The sequence below is a fragment of the Arvicola amphibius genome, chromosome 12 (genome assembly GCF_903992535.2).
Source record: "Arvicola amphibius chromosome 12, mArvAmp1.2, whole genome shotgun sequence".
NCBI lineage: Eukaryota > Metazoa > Chordata > Mammalia > Rodentia > Cricetidae > Arvicola > Arvicola amphibius.
The window spans coordinates 92,417,812-92,443,786 of record NC_052058.2 but is presented as its reverse complement, the minus strand read 5'-3'; the positions used below and the strand labels follow the sequence as shown (position 1 = coordinate 92,443,786).

Genomic DNA, 25,975 nt, shown 5'->3' with positions numbered 1-25,975 from the left:
GCGCAGCCGCGTGACCTCTCCTTGTTCGCCCCGCCCCTTCACCTTACTCCCCTCCCAGCCCCAGCATGCACCGCGTCGACCTTTTCTTTGCGAGTGACCCCTGCTTTCGGCGCCTTCCCAATGACAGGAGGCGCGGAGCATTGTGGTCCCGCGGACCGGAAAGAGGCGGGAGACCGGAAAGAGAAAGCAAAAGACCAGTGCGAGCCGGCAGGGAGGACCCAGCGCATGCGCACGGGCAGCGGCAGGACGGGAAGGGGCGTGGCACAGTCTACGGAGAGCGCTTTGGGGCGGGGCCTCGAGGCCTTGGCGCGGAGTCCCCGAGGCCGGCGGGGAGGGGGCGGGCTCAGGGTGCGGGCGGAGGAGGAAGTGTCATGGCGTCGGGCCGTGGAGCTTCTTCTCGCTGGTTCTTTACTCGAGAACAGCTGGAGAACACGCCGAGCCGCCGCTGCGGAGTGGAAGCGGATGAAGAGCTGTCGCATCGCCAGCAGGCGGCCAACCTCATCCAAGACATGGGGCAACGTCTCAATGTGTATCCTTTTCCTGGTTGCGGCCCTGCGTCCCTCACGCCCCGGTCGCGCTCGCCGGGTGACCGGGCCTAGTGTCCCGCGAACATGGCGCCGCCGCCTCTGCCTGCTTCTGGCCTCGGGAAAGAGAGAGACACAGAAAACGTGGCCCAGGGCTGCTGTGGCGAGCCGGAGGAAGAGGGGATGAGTCGGGGAAGGCAGGTCCGGAGTCCGCGTTGTGTAACCTGTGCCTGGAAGCGCGTGATGCGGTGGGGACCGGCACCTCCGCCCGGCGAGGGGCATCCGGGATGAGCGAAGCCAAGGGGCGGCCCCTTCCACTCCTTCGGAAGTCGGGAAAGGCTTTGAGACGTAGGAAGGTCCCAGATGTTTCACATAAAGCGTTTTCCAAGGCTTCCTTGCCGGCTCACGGGTGGCTCTCCTGCGCTGTTGAGAACGCATGGAGATCTGTCTCAAGTTCTTTGGGTGTGTGGCGCGCGCCTTTCGACTATTTTATTTCTACTCTACAAAGCTGTAGCCATTGCAAGTAATTCCCGGGCGCTCTTTACATAGTAATTTGGCATCAAACCTGGTCTCTCTTCACCAGACTTTTTATGTACTTACAGGTTGGGGGTTGGATTTTGAGTAACTGGAAAGGAATTACAAAGGGGTTTTCCATCCAAATTGATTTAGGTTTTAGAAATATTTTTCTCAGATTATGTCCTAAACGTTGCATCCCAGTTCTCAGCTTACAATAAATACTGCGATTGTTTATATGCACAGGTTTTATATGCATCATTCTTTCACCAAATTCAACAGAAATGTAAGTACTGTTTTATTAATCGCCGAATGTTAAAATAGATAATGCAGAGAAAAGTTAATTGATCACTGGTCTTACTGTGGATTTAGTGTTTTGAATTTACTGTAAATATGAGTTATGTAATAGACGTTTTGCTTCAAATGCCGAGTGGTGTGTGTGTGTGAGTTTTATTAATTAAACTGTAAGGCTCGGTGTTAGCCTCTACCAGACCTTCTGACACAGGAAAAAAAAAAAACTAACAACAAAAAATAACTTGTTTTGCTCTTTTGTTTTTGTTTTTGTTGTTAGTTTTCTTGTTTGGTTTGGTTTTGGTGTTTGGCTTTTTTGGTTTCCTAGGGTCCTACTGGGTAGCTCTGAATGTCCTGAAATTCATTATGTAAACCTGGCTGGCCTTGAACACAAGTAGACCCTGTGTCTGCCTCCCCAGCCTTTGGGGTTAAGGCATACAGTACCTAGCTGGTGAGGGTGGGGAGTGGATAACAAACATTTCTTGCTCAAAAATGCAGCAGTGTGTTATTCTGTTAAACTTTACAGAGTGAGTGATTTCTATTAGAATAATCTCAGTAATCACGTACAGAATAGTCTGGGCCCTTCTTGTCCTTGGGGAGGCTGCTTCTTAATTGTATAGGAGTCATTGTTTCCAATGTCGTGAATTGAGGCTTGTGTAAAAGTTGCTTTGAAGTGCTACTTTGAAAGGACGGACTGTTCAGAAGAGTCCTTCAGTTAGTTTTGAGTGCAGTAGACCTGTGGGATAGCTCTTGTACTAGTCTTGAACATAATGTGCATATATGCTTATAACTAGGTGGTTATTTTAATTAATTGATGTTTGTTTACTTTGGGAGCATGTCACTGTGTAATGCAAACTGGCCTCAAACTCAGACTCCTCCTGAGTGAAGTTTTAAAGCTATCAAAGTTATGAACTGATGTTTGCTCTTTTCAAAGTAACATGCGATGCGTTTTCTTAGTCCCCGTTTCTGTGGGTATTAGGAATGTTTAACCCCCCCCCACACACACACACTTTAATGTCTCTGTTTATTGAAGTTCTGATAGTGTTTTTCTGAAAGGTACATGTAAGAAAATGAACCGCATAAGGGCTTCTGTTGGTTGTGGGATAGTTATTAGGGTCTCAGTTGCTAAACTTTATTGCATTGTTAACTTTGAAGTGGCAGAAATTTCGAGATTTAGATAATTCCCCCTTTAAGTTATCTAAAATCTAACTCGGTTTATCAAATTTGCAAATAGTTTTTTTAGATGGTGCATATTTTTAGTACATTTGGGTCTTTCCTTGCTCTTTTACTATGCTTGAGTCTTGCTCTTTCCTGAGATTATTTTGTATCGTTCTTAGTTAAATAGTGGTGTTGTAGAGGAGAAAAATCTATTAGTAATAATGCTTAGACTAAGACAATCGAGTTCTTATTTCAATCTCTCTAAAAGTAGCAGTGAATTTGGCTTTTTAAAAGTAAAAGTAGTCTTAGATAATGTTGGTAGAAAATACAAGTCGAAATTTTGGAAATTCTTTTTGGTGAGTGAGTTTACTTTTCTATTTTCAGTAAAAGATTTTACCACAAGGCTCTGCTTTATGAGCCCTTTCTCTGTTTCGGTGGCCTGGTTGGAGTGCTTTAAACAAACATCTTTCTTAAAGGTAGAATCTGTGTCTTCAGATTGTTTTAATTAAGTCCAGGTCATTTGCATTCTTGCTTTCACAAACATTTTTACTGACAAAGCCATTCAATATTTTTTATTATTGTTTTTAATCTCTTACACATATTAAGGCATACTTGAGCACTTTATACTGAGTCTTCCTTAGCAGGATAATTGAAATGCCATCTGTTTGGAGAGTCAGCATTGTCTCTCTTTGTTAGACTTCTTTCTTGCTTCTGTTTTTGCAGCATCAAAGGTGGTTTAATATTTATTTGTATTGTGTCCTTGCATCATAGCCTCAGTAGTCCTCCCCACACCTGGTCCTTTAGTGATGAGCTCAGATTGAAGGTCAGCCCTGTTTAAATTCCTATTCTACATTCTTGAGAACCTTTTTCTTAGAGGGTTATAATCAAGTGTCATATTAAGAAAAAACACAAAAGTATCATTCTTAACCCAGTGGGATAAGAAGCTCAGGTGCTAGGGCAAATTGGTCTTAAACTGTCATGTGTCGGTGATACTAAGGTATCTTTCAATGTTCAGCACTTCATTTTAGTGTCTGAAATTGACAGGTCTGAAAGTGAAGAAGCATTTGTTAATACTTAAATTAATTATTTAAGAATTGGGAGGCAGAGGCAGGTGGATATCTGTGAATTTGAGGCCAGCCTGGTTTACAGAGCAACTTCCAGGACAGGCTCCAAAACTGTAGCTCTGTAGAGAAACCCTGTCTTGGGGGGAAAAAAAAAAAAAGGAGGGCCGGGCGGTGGTGGCGCACGCCTTTAATCCCAGCACTCGGGAGGCAGAGGCAGGCGGATCTCTGAGTTCGAGGCCAGCCTGGTCTACAAGAGCTAGTTCCAGGACAGGCTCTAGAAACTACAGGGAAACCCTGTCTCGAAAAACAAAAACAAAAACAAACAAAAAAAAAAAAAAGGAGAAGAATAAGTGACTGCATACAGCTTAAGAATAAACCTACCTTTAGGACTGGTAAATAAAGAATAATCCTCCTTGGATCAAGCTCAAAAAAAAAAAAATACTAGTGGTCTGGTGAGATGGCTCAGCAGGTAAAGGTGCTTGCTGATGAGCCTGATGACCCGAATTTGATCTATGGGGCCCACATAGTAGAAATCTCTTACTCCCGCCACATACACAAATAAAATAAATATATAAAAGAATATTTTAAAGATTTATTTTTATTTTATGTGTATGGGTGTTTTGGCTGTCTATGTGTCTGTACCACATGCATGCCTTTTATTTGTGGAGTCCAGAAGAGGGCATTGGATTCTCTGGAACTGGATTATGAGTGGTTGTGAGCCACCGTGTGAATACTGTGGATTGAACCTGGGTCCTCTAGAGAAGAGCAAGTGATCATAACCACTGAGCCATCTCTCCAGCCTCATTTTTTTTTTTTAAGATCAGTTTAATAAAGTGTAACAACACCTAGCCCAGATGTTTCTCTGAAGTATAACCTGAGGTCACAGCCTTGCTTTATCCATCTTAAAGACTGACCAACTTCTCTTAAAAACAGTTCATTCTTTAGTTAGTTTTGCTCATTACAGGTTTTTCTCTTGCACCAGCCTCTCAAGTGCTGGGCTTCTAAAGTGGCCACCACACCTGGCTAGTTGAGCAAATTAAAGATGTGTTTGTTTCTGGCCAAGTCCAAGAGTTCCCTTAGCATCGGCATCATGCCTTTTTGAAGTATCTCCTTTTGTTCTCTAGCACCTTTGCAATTGGTGTGCTTCTTTTTTTAATGATTTTTTTTTTTATTTTTTATGTGTATTCTCTGTGAGAGTGTCTGATTACTTAGAAATGGAGTTATAGACAGTTGTGAGCTGCCCTGTGGATGTTAGGAATTGAACCTGGGTTCTCTGGAAGAGCAACTAGTTCTGTTATCCACCGGAGTCATCTCTCCAGCCCGTAGTGTGTTTCTTTACTTAATTTCTTTACCTTTCTAGAGCTCCTGCAGTTAGAACCACCTATAATATGCATACTTGAAATCATTGAGTCCTGTTTAAGGACCCAAGGGTGAGTTAGGTGGAGTAAGTACTCAAGGCTAGTAATCTTCTGGAATGATTGTATTGACTTATGAGAATACATCAGGTTCATAGTTTAGTTTTATTTATACATGCTCACTTGATCTCCAGCTATACAAGACAAGTCTGCATCTGCTTATGCTAAATCTGTGCTAAATGAGGCGGGGACCCTATACTCACGCTGGTCTTAGGGTGACTATGTTGCCTGGGATGGTCCCCAAGTCACAGACCTTCTACCTCAGCCTCCTGTTATGCTAAGATTTTATTTTTGCTTTCTCGTTTACAATAGTTATGCTTCTAAGCGGCTTCATTTTAAATTAGTGAGTGTCACTGGAATCACAAAGGCAGTCTTTTTCTGAATTCCTTTACCTCCTGGTTGATGTGGAGGAGGCTGTTCTTAATCAAGGGAGTATTGCGCCTTCTATTCCTCTGTAGAACTTGCCTGTTAGCCGTAAGGGGCGGGGTGTTTTGTTTGGGGACTTTACTCACTGCCTAGAGGAGCCTAGAGGAGCCCTCACAGAAGAGGTTCTCTGAATTAGACTGTCAGAGAGACTTGGTCTTGGTTCACAGGTCTAGTAAATGTGTCACCTTCATTTTCTTTATATAAATACACTCCCCACGTAGATGCATTTAAAGCAGTGGTTCTCAGCCTTCCTAATGCTGTGACCCTTGAATACAATTGGACATGTGGTGGCCCCCAACCTTAAAATTATTTTCATTGCTACCTCATAACTGTAATTTTGTAACTTTTTTGAATTGAAATGTAAATATCTGTGTTTTCTGATTATCTTAAGTGACCCCTGTGAAAAAGGGTCATTCGACAACTCCCCAAAGGGGTCTCTGCCCACAGGTTGAGAGCTACTGGTTTTAAGTATTTCATTATTAAAAGTTATAGGTGTGTAGTAAATGAAACAGTAGAACAGGGACATAATAAATCTTCCCCTGCCTTATAGTATTAGCTTCTAACCATTTTGGGGCCTCTCTTCTGAAATATTTTTGCATATATGACTGTGTGTGTGTGTGTGTGTGTGTGTGTGTGTGTGTGTTGCATCACAAAAGTTTCTCTTTTCCCTGTAGTTCTTAGATCTAGCACACAGCATTAACATGGAACACACAGACTTGGATTTTAATTCCTAGAAGATGTGCCGTATAGTTGTTACCTTTTGCAGTTGTAATGTTATGCCCAAATCCATGGGTCCCCACAAAAGCCAACAGAGGAGACCGAGTCCCATATGTAAAAGCAGGGAGCCTTTGTTTTAATCAAGTTTGCAAACTTTCTGCACGTCCAACATATTGGAATATCCAGAGAGCCCTGAGCTCAATTAGAATAGGGTTTCTATAGTAGTAAAGGTGAGGGTGAGGGGTCTCTGAGGTTCAGGACCCCTGATTGGCTGACATTTGTCTAGGGGGTGTCCTGGTGAAGTGCCCTGGCAGGTGATCCTGTCTGCAGTGGTTGGAATGTCAGGCATTTCTTTTTAATGATCTGCTTTTGGGTGGGGGTCGGGTAATCTCAGTTGGTGGTTTTTTCCTGGTACCAGGTATTGCTTCAGGGTAAACTACAAAGGCCAGAGTCCTGGGTGATAATGGTTGGAAGTAAAGAACTTCCTTTGGGTGACCCAGATTTAGATTATCATGGCTGGCCCCCACAGTAAGAATTCAACCCAGAGCCTCAAACATACTAGACATGTGTTTTCTAACTGAGCTACCTCCCAAGACAGGAGGTACTATTTTGTAAGATGGCATCAGGAGGCATAGTGTATCAGTTTTTGTCCTCCAGGAGATGTTTGTTGTTGCTGGGGTGAGTGGGTGTGGGGTTATTACTGGTGTGTCTAGTGCACAGAAGCTGGGAATGCTTTTGAACAGTTTATAAACACAAAGGGCTGCAGCTGAGCCACCTCCTCTGGGGGGTGAGGGACAGGGGCAATTTCACTAGTCCTGAAATTGAACAATTCCAGATTAACATAAAAAATTTGAGTGGAAAAGGGCAGAGTGAATGTCAATGAAAGCTCTGTTAACTCCACTAAATTAATTGCAGGTTCATGTCGTTTCTTAGAATAAATCATTACATGCGCTATTCTCCAAGGACCATAATAAAGTTTATGTACATGATTCCTGTTTTTAAATTAAGGACTCTAGGGACAGTTTGGTATTTCTAAAATTTTAACTTTAAAATTAGTGTAACAATAGACACAGCTTTCATGAACTACTGTGTTGCAAAGCTTTTTTGAGCATGCTCCACATTTCATGTTAGGAAGGTATTTGTACTTGTCTTTTAATTTTGTTTATTGTAAATTTTGTTAATCAAATATCAATTTAATTTTGCTCTCTCTGGTTTATTTAATGATTTCATGGAAGGGGGATTTTTTTTTTCTTTGTTGAGACAGGGTTTCTCTGTGTAGTCTTGGTTGTCCTGGAACCCAGACCAGACTGGCCTCATAGAAGGTTTGTCCCATACTATTCTGAAGAGGGACTTCTCCTAATCCTTAGATTTTGTGTGTGTTTGAGTGTGGGTGTCCTAAACACTTTGTTGTTGGTGTCCTCTTTCTCTCTTTTTCATGCAAATAAGGAAGATAGGAATCATGAAGGTTAAATTCCTTGTCTGAAGTCACTGCTACAGTGACAGAAACAAGACTAATGCAGATGGGAACTCCATGTCAGGTATCTGCTTTTGGGGCATTTTGTACCCCTGAAATTTCCCACTGAAAGCACTGTCAAGGGCATTGTGTAGGAAGTGTGATTCATGAGCTCCCTCCACTAGTATCCACCACTGGCTGGACCTCCCTATGACACCTGTGCTTGCTGAAGTTCAAGGTTTTCTCTTAAGGCAATAACATTGCTTATTCATTGTTAATGTTTTAACTATGAGGCTACCGTACAAAGTATGCTAATAATAAAGATTTAAAGCTGGTTGCTGTGCATTCATTTACAAAAACAGCAGGACCAGTGTTCTACAGATTGAGATCATAACAAAATGGGATTTGCCATTTTCCTTGTAAATATGGACGGTGTAAACAGTGGTGTCCCTTAAGGAAGTATCCCAGTAGGAGAGAAGAAAATTACCTAAGGGTTAGAAGTCTGATGTGAAGTGACTAGGAACAAGTAATTTGAATTGGTTAATACTGGTGAATGTTTGCTTTATCTTCCTGGATTGAAACTGGGTGGTCAGATAGGCACTAACCGAAGGTGGCTATGTATGTAACACATAAAATGTGGTGATTTTTGCACTAGGAAACTGGTTTGTAATGTATTAATTACAGAACTCAAGCAGTATGAAATAATTCCTACTTTTGTTTTAATGGGCCTGTATTTTATCTTGTTGAAATAGTAACATCTGAATTGAGATACTGTGTCACTGTAAAATGCCTCATTTTAGAGGCCTAAAATATGACACAAATATAAACTACCAGATTTAACAGGTTTTATATTGATCTTAGGTTATTGAGCTAAAGTACATCTGAATTAATTTTATTTTTAAGTGGTTTCCTAGTGTCTTGTTATTTGTGGGTGAGTTTTTCTGTTTAATAAGTCTGTTTTAGCCTTTAGATACTGGTGTATCAACCCAAACTGTTGGGAGTTCAGCTATAGTGTAGGAACATCTGTGCACTAAAACTAATTTTAAAATAGTAGTTTTCTAAATAGGAAAGATTATTATTTTCTTCTTAAATCTGAAGATAGTGTAAACTGATAAATGAGTTGTGCATGAAAAAACAACTTGGAGAACAGGGAGAAAAAAATCTTTAGAAGAACTTGTAAAGATTTGGGGCAGTCATTAAATGTTCAAGAACTCAGGGAGGCTGAGTTTTCCTGAGCCTCTCCAAGGTGGATGTTAATAGATATTTTGTGTTATTCTAGCTGTTGAAGAGATCTGATATCTTTAGCATTGGTTGCTATTTATTTTTTAAAGATTTATTTATTATGTAGACAGTGTTCTGCCTGCATACATGCCTGCCAGAAGAGGGCACCAGGTCTCATTACCATGTGGGTGCTGGCAATTGAACTCAGGACCTCAAGAAGAACAGTCAGTACTCTTAACCTCTGAGCCATTTCTCCAGCCCCTTATTTATTTTTAATAACAGAGTCTTATTATGTATCTCTGGCTGGCCTATAACTCACTGTATAAACCAGGGTGGCCTTGAACTGCTTCTGTCTCCAGTGCTAGTATTAAAGGCATGCACTGCCATGCCCAACTAACATTAGCTTTGTTTATAAGTATCTTTGTTGAGAGATAATTCACAGACCATAACCTTCATTCACTTAGAGCGCTTAATTCAAAGCATATCCTGTTATACCACCATCACAATCCCAATTTACAGTATTTTCTTCCTATTCAAAAGAAATTGCCCCATAGCAAGTATTCACCAGCCCCTTCCCTCTCTGCAGATGTAATAAATGCTAAAATTAATTTCATTTTAGAAGAGCTGCCTGTGGTGTGGCACCATTGGAACTTGACTCCTCTCACTGCTGACTGTTTCATCTGTTGTGTGCCTGTTCTGGCACTCCTATCAGGTAGTGGGCATTTGCTTTGCTTGTCCGCTTTATGAAGTGCTACACTCAGTGCAGTGTGTTAATTCTAGACTTCGGTGTCTTAGATAGCTTCTTGAAGCACATTTCAAGGAACCTGCCAAACTGTTCTCTAAAGTAGTCACACCATTTTACCTTCTCATAAATTTTGTTTGAGAGTTCTAATAGCTCCACATTTCAGGGGCCTGAGGCTTTATGTGTATATGTATTATTTATATAAATATTCTATATGTATTGTGCTTTTCACTTTCTTGACAGTATTATTTGTAACATAAGCAATAAGCATACAGTTCATTATTTTTAGGTTTTTCTGTGCTTATGTTCATGTGATATTGGTGTCATATGGGAAAACCCCTTGTATAATTTAGGATCAGTAATATTTGTGGTTTTGATTTTTGGTTTTGTTTTTAATTTTTAAGAATTTATTTTGTGTTCTCTCCTTAGTAGCCATTTGTTGCTCACTTTCCTTGCTCTTGCCCTGTCTGCAGAGTGTGTGTAAGTGGGAGTTTGCAGTTCTCACCCTTGCTCAGGCCCATCTTACTTATATTAGTCCAGGGTTTTATCTACGTTGTAACAGTTGATAAGGACATTCCTTAAAAAATATGTAAAAAAGGACATTCCTTAAAAAATATGTGGATACAGGCCTGGAATCTCAGCACTTGGGAGGGGGAAGCAGGCAGTTATACAGTTAAAATTCTTGGTCTAAAAGTTGGAGGCCAGCTCTGGCTACAATGAGACCCTGTCTCAAAAGGCAAACAAAAAAGTAAAAAGTTGGGGGCTAGATTTAATTTCAGTATGGAAAATAAGTGAATAAATAAATAATGTGAAAATAAAAATTTTGCTGAATTAAACAGAATATTTATTTACTGTAGGGTCTCATGTGTCCCAAAATCACTTTGAATTTACTATGTAGCTGAGGATAACCTTGAACCTTTGGTCTTCCTGCTTTCACCTCCCAAGTGATTGGAGTATAGACATGGACTGCATATCTGACTTTTATTTCTGTTACAGATTCAGCTCTTAGGCTTTTGACACTTTTTCAGTTCATTATTGTATATGATGTAAAGTAAATGTTTTCCTTTTTTTTTACATGTTACTATATAGTCCCGGTTCAATGTGTTATCTTTGCCTTTATTATCTCAAAGACTTTTAGATATTCTACACAAGCCTGGTGAAGTGTCCACTTTTGGGTAGCACTAGTGAGACTTTATCAGAATCTCTGCTCCCACCCCACCCCAGCCATACACTTAAAACTAATATAGCCTTAGAGTAGGTTTGGAATTCAAGAGTATGAATCTCCCAAGTTGGATTTGTATTTGTTTGGCTTGGTTTTGTTTCTAAGATTGTTTCTCTTGATACTTTATTTCCATATGAATTTTAAGATCAGTTTGTCAGTTAGGTTTGGAAAGCTCTTTATTGTTGTCTAAGATTTGTTATTATGAATATGGGTGTTTTATCTTCATATATTACATGCACTACCTGTGTGCTTGGAGGCCAGAAGAGGGCATCAGGTCCTCTGGAACTAAAGTGACAGACTGTTGTGAGATACTATGTGGGTGCTGGGAATCAAACCTGTGGTCAGTGTTCTTACACTGATGAGCCATCTCCAGTGCTATGTGGTTTTACTCATTAACTGTAGGCTGGTGGGATCTGTGTCTGTTACGGGAGACAGCTATGAAATTCCACCTAGCCTTCAAAGTATAAGCTAATGTTTTTCATTTTTCTTAGAAATTGATTTATAGTGTTGAAATAATTTCCACTACACAACTTTTCAGATGACAGATTGTGTAACATATTAAATATATTGTTTATAGTACTCAGTCTATAAACATCAGTCCTTCTTTTCTGTGCTGCTTTTTAACAATATTGAATAGTAGTTTTTAGCCTATTAAACCAACTGCCTTTTAAATGTAATGATTTGTTCCAAGCAGAAGATTATTTTAAGTCAATGTGAATTTTTTTTGTGTGACAGTATCATGTGCATAATTATATGAATGAGAAAACAGCAGATGCTAGACTGAGTCATGATGCTTTCTGATCCTGTTGCCAGGGCCTCCTTACAGCAGAAAGGTCATGAACACTTTCTAACATACTACAAACAGTATTGGTTCAATTGGTTCAGATTTAGAAATCTTTCCTGTGGTAACAAATGGGCATTTTGGTTTGTTCCAGTATTTCTGTTGTGAGTTTTCCTTTGCCTTTCCTAGTATTGAAGTTCTACTTATACCCTTAATCTGAGGCCTTTCTGTGTGTGTTTACTCCTTTTCCTGAAGTGTGTATAGTCTCTGCCAAGTGCTTTTCCAGTTTTTAGCTGTGATTAGAGCCAAGTGAGTATTTATTAATGCAACCTTCTTAAAGGGTCCTAAAAAATAGCTTTTCTAATTTCAGTAAGGGTGGCAGAGATAGGATAATATACAGGGAAGTGAATTAAAAGAACAAGGGAGGAGTGTCTTCCTTACTCTGGGAGTTTGAGAATATAGCACAACCAATTAGAGTGAGCCTGCTGCTAGTTTATTTGCAAATTTGGCAACGTAGGCTCTGTGGGACTTTTCTCAATCAGTCCATTTAGTTGTGGCATTCATACTCATCAAGACTTTCGAATCAGCGAGGACCAAATGGAGTCCTTTGAAACTTCCTACAACTTAGTAATTAACCCAACCTTCTGTTAATTCAGTTGACTTTGCCTCCAACCATCAAAGTTGAAGACAGCATTGAATTGAATCTTGTCAACAGTGAGAGGGTGTTATGGCAGAGAGGGGAAAGAGCAGGAGGAGATCAGATGGAGGAGGACTCAGACCAAGATATAGGAATAAAAACACATAAAGGAACAGGCCAAAGGGAGCGAGGAGTGTATGAATCATTGAAGTGTCAGTATCTCAGTGCTTAAATAGACTTAGGTCTGCAGCAAACCCTTTGAAAAATTGAGTGTAACTTGAAGCAAGAAAGAAGGGCATTTTAAATATAAGCTTCTTTTCAATTTAAAATCAGCACTAAAAGTACACAGTTGTTTGATCTCACATAGTAAAATCGCAGTCGTGTTCCTATGGAGTACTTACTACCCAAAGTGCCTTGCATATATTAGTTAGTTGTGTTCTCACCACAGCAATATAAATAAACTGCTTCTAGTTCCTGAGCCACAGAATAATTTTCCTGTGCTGCTCAGACAACAGTGAGGATTGCAGTGAGACAGTATGGCTGCTCGGCTACAGCTGACTTCATCACCTCTCCTCTCATCTCCAGTATTTGTATGTTACATTTTCTGTGAAAATTTGTCTTGGTTTGAAGCAGGGGTGGGGGGTGCTGGACATGATGACAGTGCACACTCTAGTCCCACCCTTCAGGAGGCAGAGACAAGCAGATCTATGAGTTTGAGGCCAGCCTGGTTACATAGTGAGTTCCAGGACAGCCAATGCTACGTAGTGAGACCCAGTCTCAAATGAACAAACAATGTATAAAAATCAACTTCCTTCCACTTTTCTTTAGCTGAAGTAATTTGAGAAAGTTTCTTGAACTGGATATTAGAACACTAAAGTGTAAGTGCCTCTCTCCAGTGAACTGAATCGGTTCCTGTTTGGTCACTGAAACCAAACTATCTGTATTTCTAATAATACTATGAATTCTTTGGCTTTAAACTATGTTAACATTGCCAGAGAATGTTGGCAGCTTTCAAAAGTTTGCTCAGCCTTGAACACTACAGGGGCTGTTATTAATGTTTCTGTTGCCCAAAACCTCAGAAATTCTTCTAAGCTACCCAGAAGTCAGTCTTCCATATGGAAAGCAATAGTACCTGGTGTGATCACCTCCCTTAGTCAACCTTAAAATTAAAGCCTCAGGTGCTGTTACCAGTTATCTATCTAAAAAGGTGTTTGATTTTGTTGTGCAGCCCTGGTGGGGTAAGATGTCTGTGAGTTGTAGAGGTGTAGGATGGAGTTAGTGGGTTTTCCAGGAACTGGGAGGAGTGTTGGGTTTAGTATTGTACTGCAGAAGAAGACAAGACTTAAGGTGTTTATGGGGACCGAAAAGACTTCCATCAGAAAGTATGGGTGTCCAAAACAAAGATTCCTGTCTGACTCCTTGCGTGCTTCATATTTTAAAAAGCAGTGTAGCGCTTTGGAATGCATTTGAGGGTGTCTTAGCTTCTAGAGAAAAGTTGCACAGCTTGAAAGTGGTATGGGTTAGTTATTTATTTATTTATTTATTTATTTATCCAAAACAGATTTTCTGAGTGTAGTCTGAGCTGTCCTGGCATTCATTTGAGGCTGTCTTAGCTTCTAAGGAGAAAAGTTGCACAGCTTGGAAGTGGTATGGGTTATTTATGTATGTATGTATGTATGTATGTATGTATGTATGTATGTATTTATCCAAAACAGATTTTCTGAGTGTAGTCTGAGCTGTCCTGGCATTCAATCTGTAGATGAGGCTGGCCTCCCTTGGAATTCAAGGTGTGAGCCACCACCATTCAGCTTTGTTTTCTTTGTGTGTGTGTGTGTGTGTTTTGTTTTTCTTGCTAGTGTGAAGAGAATGGGGAGATACAACGATTGGGAATTGTGATTGAGCAAATAAGAGAACTTCTGTAGTTGGGAAGGAGATTTAAATCTGCCTTTGTTTTTTATTTGAATCTCTATTGCTTTCCTCTTGTTGTTATTATTAGCATTTGAAGGCTAGATTACCTAGCTGTTCCTCTTCTAGATTGTATGCAAGATCATGAATGCAAGACTGTGGGGAAGCACTTACCTTTGTTTTATTGAGGGCCTTTGAGAGTTATTGAACACACAAATTGTAATAGAAACCAAAGTTCAATGTAGTAGTATATAGTATTACCCCTTTAATCCCTTTGCTCAGAAGTCAGAGGCAGAGGATCTCTTGAGAGACCAGCCAAGATTACATTGTGAGACTGTCTCAAGTTCTACAGAAAAAGTTTCTCAAAATCATTTCTATTCTACTTACTCTAGTGCTAATTCAGTTAAGTTGGAAAAGTCCCCTTCAGATCCACATTCCAATATGGATTTCCTATCAGTCACAAATGTCTTCAGAAAAGGGTGTTCCTTCCCCTACACTGAAAGCACAGATCTGTTAGTGATAAGTTTTTCATCTTTCCCCACCTCCCATCATTGTTGTTATGAATAATGATCCCTGTATACTAGACAGATGTTTGTTTGACTTTTGAACAATAGGTACCTGCGTCTTAGCATCTAAAAGTTACCTTTCTGTGGGGAATTTTTGTGTATAAATTTTTAAGCTTTTTGTGTGTGGGGGGGTGTGCTTTGCCTGCATGTGTGCCTGTGTACCGTGCCGTTGGGGTGTAGAAGAAGGTATTGGAACCTCTAGAACTGTAGTTACAGATGGTTGTGAGCCACGGTATGGGTGCTGGGAATCGAACCTGAGTCCTCTATAAGAGTAACAAGTGCTCTAAACTGCTGAGGTGTCTCCAGCTCCTTTGTGTAGAATCTTTAAAAAAAAAAAAAAGAATTTTTAGTTTGTTTGGTTTCTGGGTCAGTAATTGTTTGGTTTATAATAATTTAAGGAATAGGTAGTTGTTGAAATTTGTGTGTCTCTATCATCGTCAGTGCCAGTGTAATTAGTGTTATCTGTACTTATACCCCAAGAAACTTGCCTTATTATACTTTATGGGGTAGAACTTTCCAGATCTCTTAGCAAAGGTTCTGCTCTCTGTCTTTATTATGTTTCTCCTGTTTTTGTTTTTGTTGTTGTTCAGTGTTTTAGCTGCTTTTATTAGTGTAGTGAAGTAATGAAGATTATGTGTAGCCTGTTCATTTTTAGAATTCTTTGTGTTGTGCCCCATAAATAAGATAGCATGATTCCTAGCCACACAGGAAGCTGGTGCTGGACTTTGGAAGCACTCAGAAGTAGTGGCTGAGCCGAAAGAAGAGGCAGTGCAGTGCTTGGCCTTTTGTCTCAACTCTTCTAAAGCTGTGGTATCACTTTGTATTATTTTTTCCTTTACTTCCACTGTATACACACTAATCCTAAAGTTTGTTTGCTTATTTTTTACTTAACCAAGGTCAAAATCTTATTTGCAAAACAAATGTAGTGAATAATGACTTAAAACTTGTAATATTGACACTGGTCCTATGGTGCTAAATCATGAGAATATCAGTGTCACAAATGTTGATACACAGTGTATCCTATTGCTGCACTGGTCTGGGGGAGAGGAGAGAAGAATGAGAATTAACTAGATCAGTGCTGGAGATACACACAACTCAATGGTAAAGCATGTGTTTAAACGTGCAGATCTCTGGTTTCATCCTCAGCACCAAAGAACAGGAAAGCTTTTACTTCAGTCTTATTTTTAGATCAATGCCAGTGTATACTTCATGCTATAATAATATATTCCTTTCCTTGCCTGCTCAGCCCCAGGAAGTAGAGACTGTTCCCTAAATGATCAATTATAAAAATCTCTTCTGCAGATAATATCACCTACTGCATTGTTTTTGGCTGCAAAAGTGGAAGAACAGGCTCGAAAGCTTGAACATGTTATCAAAGTAGCACACGCTTGTCTTCACCCCCTAGAACCACTGCTGGATACAAAATGTGATGTATGTAAAAATGGGGGTTCTGTTGTTTTCATTTTCTTTATAACTTTGAATCTAGGAACTATCTGACATGCTTTTTTATGCTTCATGAATTTGTATGTCATCCTGAATTATATTGCTTTGAATCATGCTACTTGATTCACAGTTATTTTGAAGTGTTTGAGAATTCAGAGACTGTCTTAGAGTCTCTATTGCTATGAGGAGACATCATGACCGCGGCAACTCTTATAAAGGAAAACATTTAATTGGGGCTGGCTTACAGTTTCAGAGGTTTAGTCCGTTGTCATCATGGCAGGGCACCAAGACCACACCTCCTAATAGTGCCACTCCATGTGGATCAAGCAGTCAAACACATGAGTCTTTGGAGGCCATTCCTAATCAAACCTCCACAGTGATTTATCCTCACAGCATACCTTCAGTGGAAAGGATAGGTCCTATGTGGCCTCTTGGTAGGTGTGTCCAAGACCAGAAGTTGAGTAACTCTTCAGTGAAACTGCTAGCAGAGGAAGGAATAGTAAGACTCCAGTTTATTCTAGTTTGGTTACCCTTCTCAAGTTCTATGACATCCTAAAATGAGACCTGCAAGTGTGGGCCTTTGCAATTTTTCTAGCTTTATGGGTAGGTAAGTCCTTCAATCGGGACTCTTCACCCACTTAGTGGCTACCAAATTTTGTTAGTTCCATATGATGTAGGACAAGTTTAAAGTCCTAAGTTTAGACTCTGATAGAAGATTGATAAATTAATGCTGGTCTTTAAATGAACAAAACAACCACTGCATACATTGGATAATAAGCAATTGTAATTGTTTGACAGTAGTTCTCATAGTTGCTGTTAGAATAAACTCACTCAAGTATGTACATGCTAGTGTTTTAAAAATCAGCTTAGTGACATTAAAGGTGATTTCACTGCCTGGGGTTAGTGTGGTCTCAGAAAAATGAACTTTCATATGTGTGTGTGCATGCATTTAGAACAGATCTACTTGGTCTAGCTCTGTATATAGTTAGTCTAGGCTAGCCTCAAACTGAGTTATTCTGCCTCATCCCCCAAGGGAGTAGCCACCATGCCCATCTCAAATATGATCTATTGACTTACTTCTCATCTGAGTCGATTGTTAGGGTGCTAAGACTGGGGTAACAGGAAAATGTCTATATTCTTTCTTCCAAGAGCTTTGAGAAAGGGAGATTGGTTCTTGGATTTTAAGAAAAGATTCTGTGATAATTTGTTTCTCTATGGTGAATGGATGACATTGATCCAGGACTTAAGATTTGCGTTTTCTAAGGAAGTTAATTCTAAAACTAACTCACAGACGAGGTTGGTAAGTTTTCTCTTCAAAGTCAGGTTTGAGTTAAGTGCTCTTCCTTGGCTTGGTGCTCCTGTCCTTGGTGTCTAGAGGCAACAGTACCTGTGAATTTAGGCTGTGCAGATTGTGGGTCTTTATTCAGTTAACCTACCCTGCTTCGTGGCACTCTGTTTTATTTGTTCCTTTGGCTTTGTTTACTATCTGTATTAGACTTGTCCCAAGAGCAAACATGCTCCATCTACTGCCTGGTATTTGTAAGCAACTACTGAACTATAATCCTCATGAGGTCTAACAGTCTAGGACTAGTGGTGTTGTGTTTATTCTAAACGTCTAATACCATTTTTGTCTGACAGGCTTATCTTCAGCAGACTCAAGAACTGGTTTTACTTGAAACCATAATGCTACAAACACTGGGTATGTGCTCATATCATTTTGTGTTCACTAATGTAATATTCTAAACAAAAATTTTTAGAATAGCTTCTTATTGAAGAAAGTTGTTTAAAACTAGTTTTGGGCCAGGTGGTGGTGGTGCACACCTTTAATCCCATCACTTGTAGGCAGACTGTGATTTCAGGACCAGACTGGTCTACAGAGCTAGTTCCAGGACAGCCAGGGCTATAAAGAAAAACCAAAGAAAAAAGAAAAGAAGAGAAAAGGAATGTTAGATAACAGGCTGAGATCAGATAAATACAAGCTCTGGGGAGATCCGAATTTAAATCTGTTAAGTTTCTAACAACCATTGTAACCTTGGGGCAGTTTTCTTACCTTTTACATTCCCATTTTTATATATGGAATAAGATTTGCTCTATTATAGCAAATTTTTTTTGTTTTTATTTCATTGCTATTCCATTTTCAAATGTTGAATGGAAATGTAAGTACACACCTTTAATCTCAGCCCTCAGGAGGCAGGGCAAGCGGCTCTCTGTGAGTTTGAGGACTTCTAGTACTACATAGTAACCCTGTCTCAAATAAACAAATAGAAGCATAGCTACATGTGCTGGCAGATTTTTATTATAAAAGTAACTTATTTAAAGCACGTGAATTAAGTTCTATCAAAAGATATAAAAGTGGAAGTTAGAATCCGGTTATTTGACATAATGTCTTAATTACAAAATTACGTCTTACAAACACTTGATATTAATATGACACATTATAAAACATAGATGTATTTTTATGGTATGAAAGCATTACATAGGAGCTGAAGGTAGGAGTCAGGTAGAAGAACTCTCAACTTCTGTGTTCATGGGGCTGTGTTCCATCCCCAGCGCTACTAACAAAAGTAGTCACTACACAATGTTCATGCCTTATGACGCATTCGTAAACTCAGAGAATGGATGCATGCTATTTAAGTGTGCATTAAAAACATCTCTTTGTTTGAAATGTTATTTTGCTAGTTAATTACAAGAAAGATGTAAATAAAATATACCTTTATAAACACTGATTACTCATTTGTTAGATTTTAGATTAAGCAATCTAAAGATACTAAGTAGTAAAAGCAAATATCCTGCCACATGGAAGAGCTGATTGGATAGTCATTGAAAACTTTCCAACACTTTTCCTTGCGTTTCTGAAGCTGTTTTTAGAAACAGCCTGCCTGTGTGGCTCACTGTCCGCATGATTCTTATTAGGAGATATAGCTGTGCCCCTTTGGTTTAACAGTAAAACGAATAGAGCTGCTGTGTGTAAAATTCTTTGATGCTGCTGTTGGCAGCAGATATGGTTGTTTGTTTTGTTTGTTGTTTTTTTTTTTTTTTTTGGTTTTTCGAGACAGGGTTTCCCTGTAGTTTCTAGAGTCTGTCCTGGAACTAGCTCTTGTAGACCAGGCTGGCCTCGAACTCAGAGATCAGCCTGCCTCTGCCTCCCGAGTGCTGGGATTAAAGGCGTGCGCCACCACCGCCCGGCTCAGCAGATATGTTTATGAGAAATTTTTCCCTCATCCTTCTGAAACAAAGATTCTTAATGTTAAAAGGAGAAAATGTGTAATCTGCTGCCATAATAATTATTTGATGATTTGAAATCAGATGAATCAAAACTCTGAATTTTAAATCAAGATGGCCTTGATATTTTTAAAATAATTGTCTGTTTTCCTATTGAGACATGAGAAACTAGTTATCATTTATTCTGGAGGGTAATGGACATGTCAGCAATGAGAAGCTTTAATGTTGGCTTTGGATTTCCCTTTAATACTGAAGAGTATATTAGACATCTTATGGGGAGCTGCATTACTCAGGCAAGTATTGTAGTGGTAAGTAGTTGGGAAAAAAAGTGCTTTTCATTTCAGGTTTTGAGATCACCATTGAACACCCACACACAGATGTAGTGAAATGCACCCAGTTAGTAAGAGGTGAGTGGTCCCTCGGCCATCTGGGATGAGTGTTGATGTTTTCTTTCCTCTAGGATTGGTATGGATGCTATGTATTCCTCTAGCCTTTTGTTGGGTTTTATTAAGAAGGGAGAATGTAAGCTGGGGAGTGGTGACACACACCTTTAATTCCAGCACCTGGGAGGCAGAGGTAGGCAGATCTCTGTCAGTTCAAGGCCTGCCTGGTCCACAAAGTGAGTTCCAAGGTAGCCAGGGCTACATAGAGAAACGGTGTCTCAACAGTTGGGGGGGGGGGGGCAAAATGTAATTTTGAAATAGTAGTATTCGTCTATTTCTGTGCATTTAGTTGCTTTTGTGTGATAATAGGGAAAACTAACAAAGCACATCGTATGTTTCTATTGAGCCTTAGGTAAACAGGAGCCCTTTGTCTGTGTTGTGGCCCTAGAACTCTTCCCACAGGTTGCCAGTGTTGCGTGTCTGGTTCTGGATTGTTTATGGGTACATCACAGCCTCTGGGGAGCAGTCCTGTGTTTTTCCTCCTTTTGAAGATAAGATCCTCTGTTTTTGGTTTCTTACTTGCAGGATTTTTAAACAAAATGGCTAAGACTTTTGAAAACCTTGGGATTTTTGTTGTCGTGTGTGTGTGTGTGTGTGTGCGCGCATTGTAATATTCTCATTCATTCTAAATTGAATTCATTTTATATCTAGATAGCACTTTGTTTTGCTACTAACAACACTGGAAAATAAGCCTAGGGTCTCCATAGCCAACACCCTTGCTAACAAAGTAGAGTTCTAAGAGTTTTGTGGGTTTTTTTTTTTTTTTTTTTTTCCCAAAACAGGGTCTCTGTGTAACAGACCTGGCTGTCCTGGAACTCACTCTGTAGACCAAGCTGGCCTCTAACTCACAGAGATCCTCCTGCCTCTGCCTCCCAAGTGCTGGGATTAAAGGTATGCACCACCACCAGTCTGCAAGACTCATATTTTTTAATCCTAGGGTCACATTATCAGTGAAATCACTTTGTAAATCACAATATTTTAATTATGGTTCCTGTTCTTCACAATCATACAAATATATTTTGTAGCACATTCTCTTGCCTAGTTACAGTACAGACTTAAATGGCTAACTTACCTAGTTATAAATGTTGAATTAAGAAGAAATGGTGGGAGGTTAATCTTCCTGAAAATCTGAAAGAATAAATAGTTTTTGCAAGGTAGCAGACCATGTAATTTACTCTAAATCAGGAACCTAATGAAGAAAGACATTAGTATATGTTTAACAAAGGTGTATGTATTGCCTTAGGAAATAAAGCTGGATTTTAAATTAACACTTTAAGAAAACTGCAAATTTGATAGAGAGAGGGGGAGAGAGAGAGAGAGAGAGAGAGAGAGAGAGAGAGAGAGAGAGAGAGAGAGAGAGAGAGAGAGAGAGATCACAGCGGGTGGGGGCTCTGTCTCATCTTTGAGGTAGCTGAGCTTCCTCCCTTTAAAGGAGGGATGTTCTTTTATCTTTAGTGTCTTTGTTTCCTTCCCTGTTACAACTTTGAGCTAACTAGACTACTTTCCCTTCATTCCTGTTTAGATACAGCCCTTAGGAAATGTGTTACCACAATTGAATGTTTTTATTATTTTATGGGGTGTGTGTGTGTTTGGTGGTGGGTGTGATTCATATAAAGCCCTCACCTCTCACTTCAGATGAGACAGTTGCTACTTTGCTGCAGAATTGGCTGTTGTCATTTTACAGGGACCTTTCACTCTGATCTCTCCTTCCCTCCCCACCAGGAAAGAATACCATACTTAAGTCACACTGCCTCCAAGACCTCTGGTGCTCTGACAGTCTTCCTTAGCACAGCTCTGCCAGACCCAGTCCCTTTTGTTAAACCCTCCCTTGATGATCACATGGGGCAGCAGGGATTTCAGGTGCCAAGAGTGACAACCAGGAGGGGAAGGAGTCTGGGGACTAGGGAGGGTGGGGTTTGGGGTTGTCAAGCTAGGTAAACAGTGATTTTGAACAGAAGGGGTGGGGGCTGGTGGGGTCCTTCCTATTGGGAAGGATATGGGGTAGGAGAAGGGGAAGAAAAACTGTTCGGTGTCTTACAGAACTAGTTAAAAATTGCTTTCCTGTTGGGGACCAGTGTCGGAAGCATCCTTATTCCCCTTAGAAAACTCCTCTTTCTAGGTATTATCTTTAATTGGAATCTGTAAGTTAAAACAAATGTGGTGGGGTTTTCTACTTTTTGGTAATGTGTAATAATGTGATAAAGAACTGAGGTTTGTGCTCTGAGTTTGGGGTGGGGGTTGTTTTGTTCCATTTTGAAGGAAATTTAAGCCAACCTAAATATGATGACAGGATTAAGTTTGGCAGGCAACTCTTTGTATTTTGTATTAGACTTCAAAAATCTTTTCTTCTTCTTCTTCTTCTTTTTGTTTTTTGTTTTTTTTAAATCCAGGAGAATGCTTTATTTCAACTTTTAGCTGACTAGATGCTTAACTTAGTAACAAGTTTAGCCTAGCTAAAAGCAAATCGGCTTGTTTCTCAGATCTATGGGGGATAGCAAGAAACATTTGAGTGAATGTTGTTGAAGATTTTCAGTAGTATAGAAAATGATGGCGCTCTTGTGATATTTGTAAGTAGTAAGTAAAATTTACTTTTTGTGTACAAATCTTTGATGTTTTGTTGTATTGAGAGTTTTGTGGTGTTTACACATTGAGGCTGATGATATTGTCTTCGTTCTTGTTTCTTTTCTTACAGCAAGCAAGGATTTGGCACAGACATCCTATTTCATGGCTACCAACAGGTTGTTATCCTGACCCTCTTTGTTGCACTGTTGTAGCACACTATAGCTTCCTTTAATGCAGGGCCCCCTCAACGTGTCTCTTGCCCTTGTTGCAACAGGAGACTGGACCATCTACTGTGGTGGTACCTTCCTGGTTGCTTTGCGGTGTATTGTACAAGGGACTTCGGGCACAGAGGGGTTAAATGCACACTGTGAAGTGTAGTGGTGCTTTCTGGTGGCATATTCTCGATTTGTGAGTGCATAAGTCTAAACTTGGTAGCCTGAATAGCAGCTAAAGATTACACAGAGCTAAACTTAACCTAGAAACTTGGTAAGTATAAAGCTATTTCTAGTTTACAATTATAGTTAAATGACATTTCTTTTTTTAATTTTTACATTTATCCAGTCTTTTAAAATAATTGCTAAAGTTTCTTAAGTAAAATTTATGTGATTTGAGACTTGTTTTAGATAATATTCCAAACAGTAAATTAGAAGTCGTCAAATATCATCAGTGCCTAGACTAGCAGAGATATAGTCTTTATTCCAGAAGTCTCGATTTCCATTTATAGAAAGTGAAAATGTATGTGTTTGTGTGTTTCACCTTTTCTAAACTAGAAAAGTAGTTTTAAGGAGGCTCTAAAATTGAATGCATAATTCTGTTCTGGGTTGGTATTAAATGTTGAAAGTTTTTTAAGTGGGCACTGTGGAAGTTCACCAAAGTACCTTTTTGATTTAAGCAAAACTTAGTTGATTGGCCGTGGTGTCATGCCCCTGTCATCCCAGACTGGAAGACAGAGACAGGAAGATCAGGATATCAGGGTTGTCCTTGACTATGCAAAGAGTGTGAGGCCAGTCTGGGCTACATGAGACCCTGTCTCCAAAATCTAATTAAAAAAAATTTTTTTTTGCCTAAAAAGCTAGCCTATAAAATGTCATGTGCTCAATTTTTGGTATATAATGAAAAGTAAAGATAGTATTTCTTAGTATTAACCTATTTGAGCCTTGAAATTTTTTTTTTTTGCAAAAGGTAAGTTCTCTTTGAGGCTTTGCTGGAAGGGACACAGAAATGTACATGAACAGGGACTAACAGCTCTAACATACTAAGAAGTACTTTTGCTGTTAAGTTACATCGAATGGTCTGATCTTTGATTGTGCTATTAAAATTGCTTTGTTTTATAATGTCTTTACATTTTTTCATAATGTTAAAAAAAAACCAAGATTACCACAAAAAAAGGTTTAAAAGGTTGTATTTTGTATATGATGATTATTGTAAATATACTGTTTTACCTTTGTGTGATTGTTAGGTTTTAAAACAAAAAAATTAACTAGTATTAATCAATTAGATAAAATATTACTATGCTGTGGAGGGATGAAAATGAGGGAAGTGATCTATATAAAGGTTTTTTATTATTTCAGTAGTGTTCACTCTTAATAGAATATTGTTATGTAAAGAAATACACTTCTGATTTTATGTTTGCTTTTGTCTTACTGGCAAATGTTTTTCTTTGTTTTACATATTTTGAATTTTTGTGGCCCTCCACTTTTAAATCCACTCTACAACAGTTTGCATCTTACGACCTTCTGTCTTCAGTACAAACCCACAGTGATAGCATGTGTATGCATTCATTTGGCTTGCAAATGGTCCAATTGGGAGATCCCTGTGTCAACTGATGGAAAGCACTGGTGGGAATATGTGGACCCTACAGTTACCCTAGAGCTGCTAGATGGTAAGCAGAGGGAAGAGGTCCTTTCCTATGTGAAGACTATAGTGTAAGCTTTTTCTGTATATGCACTAGCTACCTGGAGCACTTGCCAGTGTTTGTCGGTCCACATGTACACCACAGTGGCTCCAATGTTAATCCCAGATGTCCTTTAATTTACTAGTGTTCGGATTTCAGAAGATAACGTCTCTTTACAGCCTGAATTTAATTCCATTTTAGTAATTTGATGGAAGAACTTAAAAGTATAGAGTACGTTGCAATAAGGAACCTATGAACCATATTAACCATGAAATGTTTACTAACCACCAGTTCACACAAAATCTTTTTGGGGTTCCTCAATAAATAGAATTATTAAATTTTATTATTTTGAAGTTTGTATACAAAATAATGTAATGAATGAGTTTCACTATGGCATTTTCATATACGTATTTTGTTCTAATCTGTCTCCTTGCCTCATTAAATACTGTAGGTCGGTGGACCATGAATAGGATGGACTGGGTGTGATGACATACTGTTAATCTTAGTAATTGGGAGACAAAGTCAGATAGATCCTGGGTTCAAGGCCATCTAGAAATACACAGGGAGACCCTGTCTCAAAGAAATAAAAACAAAGAATAAGCTGGAGATATAACTTACCAGTTTGGTTTTTTCAACTAGGACCAGGGTGTAGCTAGCTAGGAAATGGATGTATACTCAGAACAGATAAAGTTCTAGGTTCAATCCCAAGCACTTTTAGAAGTGTAAAAAGTTGGGTACTAGCTTCCTATATAAACTGAAACATTAGGCCAAAGGGTTTCTTCCTTGTGATGTTCTCTTACATTATTAATTAATTAGGAATGATTAGGAGAAAACTAGGTACAAGTCCTACCAGTTATGAACCTGAGATTTGAGGGTCTCTGGTAAAAGACAGTGGTAGCTTTTTTAAAAATAAGATAGGTTGTTAAGGTGCGTGAGTGGCACTCAAGCAGGTGCTAGATTTCAGAAAGAAAATAGACAACAAACAGGTTTTCAGCTTACCCGTTTTTAGGCTTCCAGTCTCTGTTTACAAGAGGAGGGCTGATGGGGACACAGGGTTTATTTACCTCGGTTACTATTCAAGTACTGACTTACTATAGAAAGTGCAGAGCCCTGAGTTCTAGAGTTTGTGGGGCAGTAGGGTTTCTGTTGTAAATATAGCTCCACATCAGCTGAAAAGGAGCCACAAGCAGTTTATAAGCCAGTAGTGGGACTGCAGGTCACATTTGCCTGACTGTTGGCCTGCCCCACTTACAAAACACGTTGGGTTTTTTTTTTCTTCCTCTTGGGAGAAATAAGTAGATCTTCTTCCCACTACCCTCCATGTTCATGTTTTTTTTTTTTTTTTATCTGCATCATATTCTAACCAACTAAGGCCATCTGAAGATGCTATTTTTAAATGGTTAGGGTGTTTTTGTTTGTTTTCTAGTTTATTTGGAGGAAAGAAAATCTAAAAACCACCAGTAATGGCCTTTTCATTTGCTCCCCTTTGCCCTACCTTGAAAAAGTCAAGTTACTATGTCATTGTCTTGCCTTAGCAGTCAGTAGATTATAAGTAATCTGCCTTTTTTCTTGTTTGTAGGTCATATCTAAGCTATTATAACCTTATTGTTATTATCGTTGACATAAGAGCCACCTGTATTTTCCTCTACTTCTATATAGGCATAGGCTCAATTTCATTATTGATTTGGAAGTTGGAACTCAATATATTAAAATAGTAGCATAATTTCTGTTTAGGTCAAGTTGTCTTGAATTGTCTTTAGTATTTCTACTATTACT

The 25,975-nt window shown here is 39.3% G+C and overlaps 1 protein-coding gene across 8 annotated transcripts in view; it reads left to right on the top strand.

Moving 5' to 3' along the window:
• Nucleotides 1-330: 330 nt before the first annotated feature.
• The window catches only part of Ccnt2 (cyclin T2), a 33,313-nt gene continuing 7,668 nt past the window's right edge, over nt 331-25,975 (top strand). Inside the window, exons 1-7 of one of the 8 annotated variants that reach the window (XM_038350219.1) lie at nt 331-529; nt 1,242-1,323; nt 15,938-16,066; nt 17,717-17,777; nt 19,645-19,707; nt 22,436-22,481; nt 24,024-24,187. In XM_038350219.1, coding sequence (XP_038206147.1) covers nt 372-529; nt 1,242-1,323; nt 15,938-16,066; nt 17,717-17,777; nt 19,645-19,707; nt 22,436-22,481; nt 24,024-24,187 — 703 coding nt within the window. In that variant the 5' untranslated portion in view covers nt 331-371. Of the gene's footprint in view, nt 530-673; nt 987-1,241; nt 1,324-15,937; nt 16,067-17,716; nt 17,778-19,644; nt 19,708-20,528; nt 22,318-22,435; nt 24,188-25,975 lie in introns of those variants that run through there. The other 7 variants (XR_005287755.1, XM_038350218.1, XM_038350217.1 and 4 more) reach the window with 7 other exon arrangements.